Here is a 16,980-nt window from a genome sequence, read left to right on the forward strand (position 1 = left end):
GGGGGCAGGTCCTTCTGCCCAACTGTTGGAGCACCAGCCGCCACAGTTTTTGATGATATTCTATTGTTATGAGATGTACCTGTATATGGTGTGCGGTTCCCTCAATCTCGTTTGGAGATGGATATAAACAGATTTTAACTGGCAGGACGTTCCCACCTCCATGTAATTTCCTCTTTCTCTTCCAGTGCTACAATGTGTTCTGTCTGATGACTCAAGTATCTTTCCGGGATGGTGTAACTAGGAGTAGATTGGCATTTTTTTTTTTGGTTATCCAAATCTGACATCCCTTACACTACCAGAACCGCGGACCAGAAGATGTGATTGATGATGCGATCTTACACCCACGCTTTATAAAGTCTTTGTCGGGGTGCCAGGAAACCGGACCACACAGGGATGCAGGTAAAAAAAAAAAAAAAAAGCAGTTTATTGGAGCAAACAACAATAAAGGCACAGCAAGAGTGAGGAAGTGGGAGCAGGAACAAGCTCCAGAAGTGGGTAGTCATCCATGCCGGGGTTGAGTCCAGAAGTGGGTAGTCATCCATGCCAGGGTCGAGTTCAGAAGTGGGCAGTCATCCATGCCGGGGTCGAGTCCAGAAGTGGGTAGTCATCCAAGGCAGGGTCGAGTCCAGAAGCGGGCAGTCATCCATGCCAGGGTCTAGTCCAGAGGCGGGTAGTCATCCATGCCAGGGTCGAGTCCAGAAGTGGGTAGTCATCCATGATGGAGTCGAGTCCAGAGGCGGGTAGTCATCCATGCCGGAGTCGAGTCCAGAAGTGGGTAGTCATCCAAGGCAGGGTCGAGCCCAGAAGCGGGTAGTCATCCATGCCGGGGTCGAGTCCAGAAGTGGGTAGTCATCCAAGGCAGGGTCGAGTCCAGAGGCGGGTAGTCATCCATGCAAGGGGCGAGTCCAGAAGCGGGGTAGTCATCCATGATGGAGTCGAGTCCAGAGGCGGGTAGTCATCAATGCCGGAGTCGAGTCCAGAAGTGCGTAGTCATCCAAGGCAGGGTCGAGTCCAGAAGCGGGTAGTCATCCATGCTGGGGTCGAGTCCAGAAGCGGGTAGTCATCCATGCCAAGGTTGAGTCCAGAAGTGGGTAGTCATCCATGCCGGGGTTGAGTCCAGAAGTGGGTAGTCATCCAAGGCAGGGTCGAGTCCAGAAGCGGGTAGTCATTCATGCCGGGGTTGAGTTCAGAAGTGGGTAATCATCCATGCCGGGGTTGAGTCCAGAAGTGGGTAGTCATCCAAGGCAGGGTCGAGTCCAGAAGCGGGTAGTCATCCATGCCGGGGTCGAGTCCAGAAGCAGGTTGTCAGAGAAACGGCCATGCTGCAACTGGCAACTCCGCCAGTACTTCCAATGGCCGCAATGGACTCAGGCCATAGACTCATTGTCAGTGAAATGGCTGCGCTGCAACTGGCAACTTTGCCAGTACTTCCCATGGCCGCAATGGACTCAGGCCATAGACTAATTCACTGGCCTAAAAAAGGACTCTGCTCAGCCCATCAGATTGCTGGATTGTCTTCAGCTCTTCCTGTTTCCTGAGCATTGCTACTTCCTGGATTCCAGTTTGACCCGGCTTGTTCCTGACCTGTCTGCTCTCTCTCCTGGCTTTGACCCTCGGTTTCGTCTGACCATCCCTGCTCAAGTTTGGCTCTCCTGTTATCTGATCTCGGCTTGGATCACGGACTTGCTTCCTGTCTACCTGCCCTCCAGTACCTGATCTTGGCTTTCCCACGGACTTGTCTGCTTCTGGCCTTCCTGCTATACCTTTGGCTTGCACCTGTTGCAGCTTCCTGCCGAGCCCTGTGTTTGACCCCCGGCCGGTCTTACACCTACTGCCTGGTTGTTCCTGGTTCCTCCTTGGACTGTACGGCGTATACCTGCCCAGCACTCTGCTAGAGACCGCCTGTCTACCATCAGGACCCTGCCGGCAACCAGTGCTTCTGTGGGCGCTACACCCTCTGTCTCAACCCCAGAGGTGTGCCGCACTCAGCCGCAAGGGGAGCCCTCTCTGCATCTCGGCCTCGGATCAGGTACGTGACAGTACAATCCAGCCATGTCAGAGGCCGACAGAGGTGCTTCCCCAATTGAGGCTTTGTGACAGCAAGTCACCGCCCTCACTCGGGCAGTGCAAAGACTCCAGGAGGGTTATTTCCAGTTGGAAGGTCGTCTGCAACACCTGGCCGTTTCGCCTCCTACAGACTCCAATCAATCGCCTGCCGGCACCTCTTCATCCCCGTTACCACAAGGACACGCTAGCTCTGCCCACTCCATGCTAGTCCCGCCTCCTGAACCACGAGTACCCACGCCTGAGCGATTTTCTGGTTATCGAAAGAAGTTCAGGGCCTTTAAGAATGCCTGCTTGCTATACTTGGCCTTGCAACCCCGGACCCTTTCTCTGTACTCTGTGGAAGTGGGGTTCATCATCTCTTTGCTGTCTGAAGAACCCCAAAACTGGGCTCACAACTTAATGGAACAGAAGAGCCCTGTTCTGGACTCTGTGGACACATTCTTTGAGGCTATGGCTCAGCTTTACGATGATCCCCAGCGCACGGCCACCGCAGAGGTCGCCCTACACACCCTTCTACCGGGCAAGCGCCCAGTGGAGGACTACACGGTTGAATTCCGTAAATGGTCTGCTGACACTGATTGGAACGAGGCTTGCCTCAAGTATCAGTTTCGCCAAGGACTTTCTGAGACATTAAAAGATGAGCTGGCTCGAGTGGAGACCCCCGCTACCCTTGAGGGTCTCATACAATTCGCCATTAAACTTGATAGACGTCTGCGGGAGCGACGCTTGGAGCGTCTCCAAACATTCCGGCCTACCTGGATGCTTCCCAAGATCTCTTCTGCTCCACCTGCACCTCTTCCCCCATGGCAGCATCTGAAGGGGAACCTATGCAGCTGGCCCTGGTCCGCTCCTCCCTGACTCCTGATGAGAGACTACGACGTCGGCAGGCCAACCTATGCCTCTACTGCGGTGGGGCTGGACATTTTCTTAGGAACTGCCCCGTAAGACCCAGTAAGCCTTATTCTCAGCCCCCATTTAACTGCCGAGTTTCTGGATTTTTGCTCTCTCACCTTATTCTCCCAGTCTCCTTACAGGTGGCGGAAGGGGAGGTCCAACTTCGAGCCATCGTTGACTCTGGGGCCTGCAGCTGTTTTCTGGACATTTCTTTGGCCAAGAGACTCCATATTCCTCTTATCCCTAAGCCACAAAGGCTCGAGGTCCATCTCGCCGATGGGTCCCTACCCAGTTCCGGACCAGTTATCCTAGAGACTGGACCCATCCTCACCACAGCAGACTCCGGTCATCAAGAGTTCATCCGTTTTGATGCCCTTTGTTCCCCCATGTTTCCCGTCATCCTGTGACTTCCTTGGCTGCAAGACCATAACCCCCAAATCGATTGGGCCAAGAAGGAACTCACCTTTTCTTCTGCCTACTGTCAGCAGCATTGCTTCCCTCAAAGACCTAGTGGGCCTGCTAGTTGCTTGTCTGTTCAACCAACACCTGAGCCACTCCTGGATATCCCACCTGCTTACCAAGACTTCAGGGACGTCTTTGACAAGAAAAAAGCCAAGGTCCTTCCTCCCCATCGGCCTTACGATTGCCCTATAGAAGTGCTTCCCAGAGCCGAGATCCCATTTGGAAGGATATTCCCCCTTTCTGAAAAGGAACTGGAAGCCCCACGGGTCTATATCGATGAGAATTTGAAAAAGGGGTTTATTCGCCCATCTTCTTCTCCTGCAGGTGCTGGTATATTCTTTGTGGAAAAGAAAGATGGCACCTTGAGACCCTGTGTGGACTATAGAGAGCTGAATAAGGTCACTATCAAAAACCGGCATCCGCTCCCCCTTGTCCCCGAACTCTTCCAGAGGTTCCGGACCGCCCAGCTCTTTACCAAGTTAGACCTGCGGGGAGCTTATAACCTTGTCCGAATACGGGAGGGAGATGAGTGGAAGACCGCATTCAGAACTCGTTTTGGACATTATGAATACCTTGTCATGCCCTTCGGCCTGTGTAATGCCCCAGCCATATTCCAGCACCTGGTAAATGATATCTTTCGGGAGTTTCTTGACCACTTCGTCATCGTATACCTTGACGATATCCTAATTTTTTCTGCCTCACTGGAACTCCATCGGGTTCACGTTAAAAAAGTCCTTTCTACCTTGAGAAAACACGGACTCTATGCAAAGGCGGAGAAGTGTGACTTTGGAAAGGGGTCCATTCAGTTTTTGGGACTCATTATTTCCACCGATGGGATCGCAATGGACCCACAAAAAGTGAAAGCGATCCTAGATTGGCCTGCTTCTTGTAACAAGAAAGGTGTTCAGAGATTCGTGGGCTTTGCTAATTTTTACAGGCGTTTTGTAAAAAATTTTTCTTCCATGATCTCCCCCATCACCCAGTTAACCCGCCATCAGTCCCGCTTTCTGTGGTCTCAGGAGACCCAATTGGCATTTGACAAACTTAAACAGCTTTTTATTTCTGCACCCGTCCTACAACACCCTGATCCGGCTCTTGTCATGGTCTTACCTTCTTGCTGTTTTCCTTCGTTTGACATGTGCTGGCGGCCATCTTGGTTTCTGGGTTTCTTGTAGCCTCCCACCCTGCGGCTCCTCCTTCCCCCTGGGAGGAGCTGGATGCCTAGCTCATATATATAGGTCTGTGGCTTCAGTTCCTTGCTTGGTCCTCCTGTGTTCACATGCTTCTAAGACTGCTGCTGCTTCTGGTTCCTGACCTCTGGCTTCGCAAGACCCTGCTTCGGTTTCGCCATCCGTTTGGACTTTTGCTTTACAGCTTGTTTTTCAATAAAGCCTTCTTATTTTCACTTATCTGTTGTTGTACGTCTGGTTCATGGTTCCGTGACATTAGGACCAAGCCATGAATTCTGACGGTACAGGGCCATCCTCGCTACCCACGCTGGTTGCCAGACTTGATCAGCAGGATCACCTGTTGGGTCGGTTCGCCGTGGCGTTGCAAACCCTGCTTGAACGCACGGCTCATTTCGCTCCCATTGCCGATGGGTCGGTTGTCGCTCCTGGGCCCGCTCCTACTGCCGCTCCGGTTGTTGCGCCTGAGTCTACCCCGACACCTGTTGTTGCGCCTGCGGTGTTTCGGGGTATGACTGGTTCTGCCCCCCTTCCACAGCGCTTTGGGGGAGAGCCAACTCAGTGCCGAGGTTTCCTTAACCAGGTGGGCATTTATTTCGAGTTGCTGCCACATGCCTTTCCTACTGAGAGATCAAAGGTGGGCTTCTTGAACGAGGGGGTGTGGGTTTTGATCTTATAGGTGGTGTGAGTAGGTGCTACCTCCGTCCCTAAGCCTTGAAAAAAGAGGGGGTTTTTTGGTGTCTCAAGCCAAAGATAATGGGACTTTGTGGGCAAGTAAGTATCAATTGAATATAAGTAAAATTATATCTCAATTTATTTATTAACAAATTTACATAGACATAAAAAATATATAGTAGGAAAATCTTGTAACTCAGTTGTGAGTATTGGTGTTGGGTATAGGCCCAAAGTGATAAAGATAAGAATAAAAGAGGGAGGATTCTCAATGAATCCGTGACATATGTGATAAGTTGTGACAGTTTTATGGATCTTATCTCTGTGTATTCCGTATGTAGGAGGTTCACAGAGTTTCATCCATAATTTCTGACGCGTTTCGGCTGTATCAGCCTTTTTCAAAGTTTTTCTGTCACCCAGCTGTAATGTATAATAGATAATATTCAATATTTCCATTTATTGGAAATATATGTGAAATTGATATATACAGAAATAATAATAATAATAAATACATACTTATATTTTAAAAACCTTGTTACTGCAAACCAAAATTGCCTCTGTCCCCTCTAAGCCTGCAACAAGGAGCCGTGTGGTACCATGGTCTGAAAGGATATATTAGTTGTATTTTTTATCGTGTGAAAAATAAAGATCATATACTGCCAATGTTGGCTACTCACATCCAGGTTTGGAGATGTTCGTATAAAGATATTGAATTGTTGTTCCAGTAATGTCCTGGATCGTTCTGGAAGGGGTATATATTTGTGTATATTATATTATATTTCCCAAGGTAAGTAATTAGTGTGGGTGTCCAAGCCCAAATAAACACTTACATTTGCAGATTGGTATACAGATTTAGGGGAGGGGAAGGTATCTCTCCTGATGCCGCAGTCATAAGTAGATTGCTGCCGCCAGTTAGCCGTTCTAAAAAAGGTCATATGTCCATGAAGTGTTTTGTTACAATTTGCAAGTTTGTGGGCAAAATGTATTTTATTTGTGACTTCAAGTAAAAGGACATTCGTCTAGACTTACATTTTTCAGGGAGGTATTGGTGTTAAGAGGAGATGAAAAAGTGATATCCTTCACCGCCGCTGGTATGCAGATTTAGGGGAGGGGGAGGTATCTCTCCTGATGCTGCAGTCATAGGTAAATTGCTGCCGCCAGTTAGCCGTTCTAAGAAGGGTCATATGTCACAATTTGCAAGTTTGTGGGTAAAGTATATTTTATTTGTGACTTCAAGTAAAAGGACATTCGTCTAGACTTACATTTTTCAGGGAGGTAAAGAGGAGAGGTAAAGGTGATATCCTTGACCGCCGCTGGTCCACGTCCTTCCTGTTCCCTCTGCAAGAGGGAAGTGAGGGTGGACGTCGGCTCCCCGGCCTTATAAAGCCGTTCGCGCATGCGCATAATGCGCTGCACGTCATCGGCTTCTTCCGTCAGTGACTCAGGCTTTCGTACTGCGCAAGCGCCTGGGTGATGCGCGCGCAGTACAAGCCGGTCCTGACAGCTCGGCCGCCGACACAGTGTATTGGAGATCTAGGGAACGACTCAGCCGAGGCCGGCAGGTTTCCGTCTCCGTAGTAGCCCCTGTCATCGGGAGGCGGCAGGGGCTTACTGTGCCGGGTGCAGGAAGGGGGAAGAAAAGAAACAAAGTGGTTTGCTCATAAAACAAAATATACATCTTTGTATAAATATTACATGGAACTGTTATATGTGGTACAGAAAAAAAGGAAAATAAATAAATGGTAATTCTATATATTATATATAACATTCTTATTCGTTTTAACAGCAGTAATTATATCTAGATGCCCGAGAGGATATCCCCAATGGGGGTGTTAGAGGAATATCCACAGGTCTGGCACACCAGAAGGAGGTCTGGGTCGGAATTTTTTAAAGGACATTGAGTGTGATCTCAGAGTTCTAGTATCTGGGGATAAATCCCATGATATATGTATGGTCTGATTGGTGATGGTTATATTTTTTCTATGATGTTAGTCTGTTTTGCCAGATGCAAAACCCTCCAGAAATGGTCTGAAACTCTCTGTTTCGTTTAGTCCTGGGTATGTGGTGGCATTTAGACGCCTGATCCATCTCATCTCCATCTGTAAGAGTTTTTTATTCCAATCGCCCCCCGTTGCGGTATGTGCATTCTCTCTAGGGCGATGAAAGTAACTTTCGGCATTTTGTTGTTGTGCATGTTTTTGACATGTCTGCCAAGCGGTAGATGGAAATTGCATATTTCCATACTTTGGATATGCTTATTGATTCTCTTGCCCATTTCCTGTTTGGTCTTGCCAACATAAAAAGACCCACATTCGCACCTCATAAGGTACACGACTCCTCTCGTCCTACAGTTGGCATAGTGTCGTGGTCTAAAGTGTTCACCATTGGGGAGGATGGTGTCCGTACATTTTTTTATGACACTGCACTGTGTGCAAGTGCCACAAGGGTATGTTCCTTTATCCTTGCATGGATCTTTCCTTTTTTCCTTAAATTCGCTATGTATTAGGTTTTGTTTGAGGGAGCCGGCCTTTTTATAGGTCACTAGTGGGCCATCTGGTACAAATGGTTTCACCACAGGGTCTTCACTTAATATGTTCCAGTGTTTCTGGAGGATTCCTTTGATTTTGTAATGTTCATTTGTAAATCGCAAAATGATGCGACTTTTTTCTCCTTGTTCTTTTATCTCATCCATTTTTTTAGTTTGAAAAAGGAGTTCGTTCCTTTGTCGTTTTTTTACTTTATTAAATGCTTTCCTGAGAGTGCTTTTGGTATACCCTCTTTCTAGTAGTCTACCCGTAAGGAGATCGGCTTCTTTTTGGAAATCATCCTCATCTGTACAGTTCCTCTTTAATCTTAAGAATTGGCTATATGGTATAGCTCTTTTCAATGATGTTGGATGGAAACTCGTGGCGTGCAGGATTGAGTTCCCCGCTGTTTCCTTGCGGTAAAGAGTGGTTTTGATTGTTCCATTGTCCTCTTTCAGTATCCAGGTGTCTAAGAATGCAATCTTACTCTTATCATAATTGAGTGTAAAATACATGTTATATGTATTTTTGTTCATTACTTTCAAGCATTCTCCAATTAAGTTTTCCGGACCCGTCCAAATGATGAAAATATCATCTAGGAAACGTTGCCATAGTAGTATATGGTCTACAAAAGTGCTGTTTTTCTCTTCGGCTAGGAAATCAGATTCCCAGGCTCCTAAATAAATGTTCGCATAAGATGGTGCGCAGCTCGTACCCATCGCGACACCGCACGTTTGTAGGTAATAGGTGCCATTAAATGTGAAAACATTGTGATTCAATATATATTCCAACATTGTTACAATGAATTCGTTGAAATTGTGGTCCCTTTCACTCTGTTGTTTGAGTGTTTCTCTTATTATCTCAATGCCTTTTTTATGGGGAATGTTGCTGTAGAGGGCTTCAACGTCAACAGTAATCAAGAAAGAATCTTCCGGTATTATTAGATCATCAAGAATCTGGAGTAGGTGGACTGTGTCTTTAAGATATGATGGAAGCTTGGTCACATGCGGTCTCAGGTATGCATCGATAATTTTACTTGTTGTCTCAGTAAGATTACCATTCCCAGATACAATTGGTCTCCCTGGTGGGTTATCCTTGTTCTTGTGTATCTTTGGCAATGCATATAAAGTGGGGGTTCTGGGGTGTTTAGTCCTCAAGTAATTCCATAGGGATTCCGTGATCGTACCTTCATTTAAGGCTCTATCCAGTTTTCTGTAAAAATCTTCCTTGAAGGTCTCCAACATGACAGGTAATATTTCTTTATAACATTTTTTGTTTCTCAAAATATTTAGACACATCATTTTATATTGGTCATTATCCATCAGGACCACATTGCCTCCTTTATCAGAGGGCTTAATTGTGATGTTCTCATTATCCTGGAGTTCCTTCAGGGCCTTCTTTTGATGTTTTGTTAGATTCTGTGAAATCTCTTGATCCTTCAGTTGGTTAATTTCCTTTGTTGTCTCCCGCACAAAGAGGGCAATTGCTGGATTTGTATTGAGGGGTGGGAAGGCACTTGATTTTGTCTTAAATCTTTTAAGGGATATTCCCCTCGGGGGGTCTGTTTCCTGTTCCTCCTCCTCACTGTCTATTGTGGCGTCATCATCCGTCCAATCTTCCAGTCCCCCTTCCTCCAACAGTAAATTTAGATCCCTGATAGCTCTAAATTCAGCTGCTGTGAATTTAGTCTGTGGTTCTTCTGTTTGTTTTTTACTGTACATAACTTTTAAGAGTAATAGTAATAGTAATAAAATACATTTTGCCCACAAACTTGCAAATTGTAACAAAACACTTCATGGACATATGACCTTTTTTAGAACGGCTAACTGGCGGCAGCAATCTACTTATGACTGCGGCATCAGGAGAGATACCTTCCCCTCCCCTAAATCTGTATACCAATCTGCAAATGTAAGTGTTTATTTGGGCTTGGACACCCACACTAATTACTTACCTTGGGAAATATAATATAATATACACAAATATATACCCCTTCCAGAACGATCCAGGACATTACTGGAACAACAATTCAATATCTTTATACGAACATCTCCAAACCTGGATGTGAGTAGCCAACATTGGCAGTATATGATCTTTATTTTTCACACGATAAAAAATACAACTAATATATCCTTTCAGACCATGGTACCACACGGCTCCTTGTTGCAGGCTTAGAGGGGACAGAGGCAATTTTGGTTTGCAGTAACAAGGTTTTTAAAATATAAGTATGTATTTATTATTATTATTATTTCTGTATATATCAATTTCACATATATTTCCAATAAATGGAAATATTGAATATTATCTATTATACATTACAGCTGGGTGACAGAAAAACTTTGAAAAAGGCTGATACAGCCGAAACGCGTCAGAAATTATGGATGAAACTCTGTGAACCTCCTACATACGGAATACACAGAGATAAGATCCATAAAACTGTCACAACTTATCACATATGTCACGGATTCATTGAGAATCCTCCCTCTTTTATTCTTATCTTTATCACTTTGGGCCTATACCCAACACCAATACTCACAACTGAGTTACAAGATTTTCCTACTATATATTTTTTATGTCTATGTAAATTTGTTAATAAATAAATTGAGATATAATTTTACTTATATTCAATTGATACTTACTTGCCCACAAAGTCCCATTATCTTTGGCTTGAGACACCAAAAAACCCCCTCTTTTTTCAAGGCTTAGGGACGGAGGCAGCACCTACTCACACCACCTATAAGATCAAAACCCACACCCCCTCGTTCAATAAACCGGATGGATAATACATCCATGTTCTCACTGATCTTTAGGTGGACAAGAAACCATAAACCGACAAATTAATTCTACAGGGTCGCTCAGCAGGACCCTATAATCTAATTTATCTATAAGGGTTGGGCAGTACTTACTCCCCCTTTTCAGTGATAATATCACGAGAATAAGGGGATACCACACCCCACACCCTACGAAGTCTCAACCAACAAGGCTGAGACTAATACATAAACTTCCTATAATGGAAGAGATGGCCACGGGAGACCTGATGGGAGATGGATGGAATGCCCTCATGTCAGACATTCAGAGGAATTTTCAGGGACAGGAACAACAGGACTCAGACATTATGGCCCTATTTGGAACCCTAAGAAAATACCTAGAAAGGAAATCGGCTCTCTTCTGGCACATTAAGTCTTTTCAGAGATACATAACGGAAAACATTAACCCAGTAGGTCTCCGCATACAAATCTTCCCAACAATGGACAATATTACCACCAATATGAAAAAAGAATGGGAAGAAATTTTGAATGAATGTTCAAAAAAATTGATGATACTACTACAGGAGGAATATACCAGACAGATGAAAAACCTAGATGAAGACATAAAAACCATTTATGATCAACTAACCCCCCTAAAAAAGATATCGCTATATAGCGAACAGGAGAAAAACCTCAAAGAACACCTGGAAGAACACAGCCGAGAGATATTAAAGAAAAAGGAAAGAAAATATTGGAGGGATAAGAACGCATTTTCTCAAAACCGCGCATATAAATGGTCAAACAACAGACAACAGAGGAGGAATAAAACCAATCGCAATACCGGACCCTACTATTCGTCCGATTCATCATCCTATGCATCGGGGGCAGAACACCAAAGAAGACGACGAGGCGCAGAACAACCTCAGCCGGACCCACAGTCCGACCTGGAGGACAGAGAGGAACCCCCACAAAACTCCAGAGACAAACCCCAGAGAAACGGACATACCCAACTCAGAAGAAGGCACAGTCCCGATTAAACACCATAAAATATTCCTAAGACCAAGAGGTAACAAAGACAGTGACCCAAAATCTCAAAGGCCTTTTTTAGGGAAAACCCAGAAGAAGAAAACCAACCCCACATAATAGATGAAATAAGGGAACATACCATCATAAATCTTTCCCAACATATACTAACTACTGAACAAACAGAGGTCCTAAAATTAGGGCTCTCATTCTGTCCAAATAGAACCACAGATAAGTTTGAAACTATAAAGGATATCAACCTATTTGCCCGAAAATTACTCTTAAAAGTTATGTACAGTAAAAAACAAACAGAAGAACCACAGACTAAATTCACAGCAGCTGAATTTAGAGCTATCAGGGATCTAAATTTACTGTTGGAGGAAGGGGGACTGGAAGATTGGACGGATGATGACGCCACAATAGACAGTGAGGAGGAGGAACAGGAAACAGACCCCCCGAGGGGAATATCCCTTAAAAGATTTAAGACAAAATCAAGTGCCTTCCCACCCCTCAATACAAATCCAGCAATTGCCCTCTTTGTGCGGGAGACAACAAAGGAAATTAACCAACTGAAGGATCAAGAGATTTCACAGAATCTAACAAAACATCAAAAGAAGGCCCTGAAGGAACTCCAGGATAATGAGAACATCACAATTAAGCCCTCTGATAAAGGAGGCAATGTGGTCCTGATGGATAATGACCAATATAAAATGATGTGTCTAAATATTTTGAGAAACAAAAAATGTTATAAAGAAATATTACCTGTCATGTTGGAGACCTTCAAGGAAGATTTTTACAGAAAACTGGATAGAGCCTTAAATGAAGGTACGATCACGGAATCCCTATGGAATTACTTGAGGACTAAACACCCCAGAACCCCCACTTTATATGCATTGCCAAAGATACACAAGAACAAGGATAACCCACCAGGGAGACCAATTGTATCTGGGAATGGTTGAAGAAATGTTTTTTGGATCTTAACTGGAAGGGAAAGAAATAGTTTCTGCCACCATCCCGAGAGTATAGTTTGTCGATTTGTGGTGCCTCAGGTCAGGTATGGGATTTTAAGGGCAGGAGTAAAACGAGTAAACAGTAGTAGTACAATTTGTATAAAATTTATTCGCATGTATAATTATATACAGAGATTTGAGTGAATTAATGGGTAAAGTCCCATTGTGATAGTGAAGAGAAAAGAGTAGTAGGTGTGGTTACACGTGAAAATAGTGACTTAGACAAGAAAGGTAGATGGTCCTGCTCTGCTGTTCCTCATATCAAAGAATGGGAAGATGGTTGCAGAGAGGGGCCTGATCGGTATTCCAACATGTTTCGGCCTAATAGCGGCCTTTATCAAGGATGTTACCGATTCTAGGAATAAGTACAATGAATTGTCAGAAATAGTAGCATATATTTGCTCAAGTTTAAGTTATATATAGAGAATAGTAGATAAACATACATATTTTTTGTCCACTTTCTGGAGTATTGCTTTCCCAGACTTTTTCCAGGAGCTGCAGGAACAATGCTGTATTGGGTGAGAAAAGTGCGGTATAGTTGTAGTTGGAGCCACAAGTGAAACAACCTGAAGAGTTGTTGGTGAAAAGTAGTATAAAAATATAATAATAATAATTACTTCTTGGGCCACGTGTTTTCTGGTCCAATGTAGTTCAATGTGGCTATAGTGTATAACTTTCCACATTGATGGAGATCATCTGTGGTGTTTGCACATTGATGGGAGTCATCTGAGGTGCAAGGTATATAAGAAAGATGCATAGTAAAGTAAAGGATGGTTTGAGGTAAAATTAAATAAACATCCTTGAATGCAGTACTGAAGGTTTGAAAAGTAAGGACTTGATGGAGAGATGTTGGTACATCTTTTCAAGTCCATGCTTACGTTTTGTAGAAGGTATTGGTATGGTGTTGCAGCATGTTGCCTCCAGGTCCTGTCCTCCTGCGATCCGGGAGAGACTGAGGATCTGGAGGTGTTCCCCGGCCTTTTAAAGGCTGTCGCACATGCGCAGTGATGCGCTGTGTGACGCCTATGGGCGGTGTCCGTGGTCTGACGTGAGATGCGTCTGCACGCGGCAGATGCGGCATCCCTTGTAGCCGTGCGGACGTGCCTCTGCGGCCGCCGACACGGAGGAAAGCCAAAAAATCCCAAGGGGGATAGTGGAGGGTGCAGGACCGACCGATTGGCTTAAAAATGCCCCGATCCAAAAGGGGAATCGGGGCTTTCCGTGCCGGGAGTTCCTGGAGTGCAGGAAATAAGCAAAAAAAGTGGATGAACAGTGTCATGGCAGTATATGTACAGACGTGTAAATACCAATTAAGTACATATGAAGAGGATTAATTGAATAAACAAGATATAATATATATTGATATATATAGAGTTGCAGCAATAATAATCATGAAGAGAGAGGGGATGTGGGACGGTCTGGATAGGGTCCGAGTAGGGAGGGTATTCTATGGTCAGGTATCCCAGTATCATGTTTTCAGCATGTATTGGGGAGTAGGATGGCCAGAAAATGGCCAATAGTAGGTTGGTCTAAATGGAGGTGGATTTCCTTGGTATGAATTTAGTCTTTTTTGCCTGAAGAGAAACCTGGGAGAAATGGACGATAACTTTGGGCTTCATTTAGCCCTGGTGGGATGGTGGCCTTGAGAAGAGTAATCCAGCGCATTTCTAGTTGTAATAACGTTTTGTTCCAGTCCCCCCCACGTAGTGGGATGTGGATCCTGTCCAGGGCCATGAAGTTAGTTTTGGGCATTTTGTAGTTGTGCTTGTCCCTTACGTGTCTGCCTAAAGGCACATAGAAATTGCCAATGTGCATAGTTTGGAGGTGTTGGTTGACCCTCTTCCCAAATTCCTGTCGGGTCTTTCCTATGTAGAAGGACCCGCATTCGCAAGTCATCATGTATATTATTCCTTTGGTTTTGCAGTTGCAAAAGTGCTTGGGTTGAAATGGTTCTCCATTCGGTAAGATAGTATTGGTTATTTGGCGGATGACAGGGCATTGAGCGCAGTCTCCGCATGGAAAGGTGCCTTTGTTTTTGCATGGGTCTCTTTTTGATCCTTCCTGGAATTCACTACGTACCAGTTGTTGTTGGAGGGAACCTGCTTTCCTAAAGGTAATAGGTGGGTGGTGTGGTAAGAACTTTGAGGTGCTGGGTTCTTCCATAAGGATAGGCCAATTCTTAGTAAAGATGTTTCTAATTTCCTGGTGTTCGTTGGTGAATCTGATGATAATGCGAGTATCAATTCCAGTTTTGTTGGATTGCTTGTTTTTGAAGAGAAGCATTTCTCTATCTTTGTTGTTGGCCCGATTGTATGCCTTGCGTAGAGAGGTTTTGGTGTAGCCTCTTTCTAGGAATCGGGAAGTGAGTGCATCAGCTTCCAATTTGAAGTTGGCTGGATCATTACAATTTCTCTTGATTCTGAGGTATTGGCTGTAGGGTATGGAGTGAATGAGGGGTTGTGGATGAAAGCTTGAGGCATGAAGAATGGAATTGCCTGCTGTCTCCTTTCTATAGAGGGTGGTGGAGATTTTTCCTGTGGGGTCTTTATATATTAGGGTATCAAGAAACGATATTTGGTGTTTGTTGTATGACATTGTGAAAAACATGTTATAATCGTTTTGATTCATCTTGGTTAATAACTCAAGTATCATGTGTTCTGGTCCGTTCCAAATAATCAATATATCGTCAATATATCTTTGCCATATGAGAATCTTGTCAGTATAGATGGTGTTTACTTCGCTTGATAGAAATTCTTGCTCCCATGAGCCTAAGTAAATATTGGCGTATGAGGGCGCGCAGCTGGTTCCCATCGCAACCCCGCACGTTTGGATGTAGTAATTGCCACCAAATGTGAAGACATTGTAATTGAGTATATATTGTAGCATGTCTGTAATGAACAGGTTGAATTTTTGATCACGTTGATTGTGGCAGCGAAGTGTTTTTTCGATGATTTGTATTCCTTTGGTGTGAGGTATGTTGTTGTATAGAGATTCCACGTCAATCGTGATTAGGTAGGTTTCTTCTGGTATGGTTAGGAAGTTTATGTATTAGTCTCAGCCTTGTTGGTTGAGACTTCGTAGGGTGTGGGGTGTGGTATCCCCTTATTCTCGTGATATTATCACTGAAAAGGGGGAGTAAGTACTGCCCAACCCTTATAGATAAATTAGATTATAGGGTCCTGCTGAGCGACCCTGTAGAATTAATTTGTCGGTTTATGGTTTCTTGTCCACCTAAAGATCAGTGAGAACATGGATGTATTATCCATCCGGTTTATTGAACGAGGGGGTGTGGGTTTTGATCTTATAGGTGGTGTGAGTAGGTGCTGCCTCCGTCCCTAAGCCTTGAAAAAAGAGGGGGTTTTTTGGTGTCTCAAGCCAAAGATAATGGGACTTTGTGGGCAAGTAAGTATCAATTGAATATAAGTAAAATTATATCTCAATTTATTTATTAACAAATTTACATAGACATAAAAAATATATAGTAGGAAAATCTTGTAACTCAGTTGTGAGTATTGGTGTTGGGTATAGGCCCAAAGTGATAAAGATAAGAATAAAAGAGGGAGGATTCTCAATGAATCCGTGACATATGTGATAAGTTGTGACAGTTTTATGGATCTTATCTCTGTGTATTCCGTATGTAGGAGGTTCACAGAGTTTCATCCATAATTTCTGACGCGTTTCGGCTGTATCAGCCTTTTTCAAAGTTTTTCTGTCACCCAGCTGTAATGTATAATAGATAATATTCAATATTTCCATTTATTGGAAATATATGTGAAATTGATATATACAGAAATAATAATAATAATAAATACATACTTATATTTTAAAAACCTTGTTACTGCAAACCAAAATTGCCTCTGTCCCCTCTAAGCCTGCAACAAGGAGCCGTGTGGTACCATGGTCTGAAAGGATATATTAGTTGTATTTTTTATCGTGTGAAAAATAAAGATCATATACTGCCAATGTTGGCTACTCACATCCAGGTTTGGAGATGTTCGTATAAAGATATTGAATTGTTGTTCCAGTAATGTCCTGGATCGTTCTGGAAGGGGTATATATTTGTGTATATTATATTATATTTCCCAAGGTAAGTAATTAGTGTGGGTGTCCAAGCCCAAATAAACACTTACATTTGCAGATTGGTATACAGATTTAGGGGAGGGGAAGGTATCTCTCCTGATGCCGCAGTCATAAGTAGATTGCTGCCGCCAGTTAGCCGTTCTAAAAAAGGTCATATGTCCATGAAGTGTTTTGTTACAATTTGCAAGTTTGTGGGCAAAATGTATTTTATTACTATTACTATTACTCTTAAAAGTTATGTACAGTAAAAAACAAACAGAAGAACCACAGACTAAATTCACAGCAGCTGAATTTAGAGCTATCAGGGATCTAAATT

General features: G+C 43.9%; 1 protein-coding gene across 1 annotated transcript in view; it reads right to left on the reverse strand.

Moving 5' to 3' along the window:
* The window catches only part of LOC309551015 (uncharacterized protein), a gene marked incomplete at both ends in the record, with an annotated part of 209,781 nt that overhangs the window by 43,341 nt on the left and 149,460 nt on the right, over positions 1 to 16,980 (reverse strand). The window contains 1 exon segment of the mRNA XM_082251433.1: positions 7,632 to 9,530. Within this exon segment, the coding sequence (XP_082107559.1) occupies positions 7,632 to 9,530 (1,899 nt within the window).

This window comes from Pelophylax lessonae (genome assembly GCF_965119305.1).
Source record: "Pelophylax lessonae genome assembly, chromosome: 1".
Taxonomy (NCBI): domain Eukaryota; kingdom Metazoa; phylum Chordata; class Amphibia; order Anura; family Ranidae; genus Pelophylax; species Pelophylax lessonae.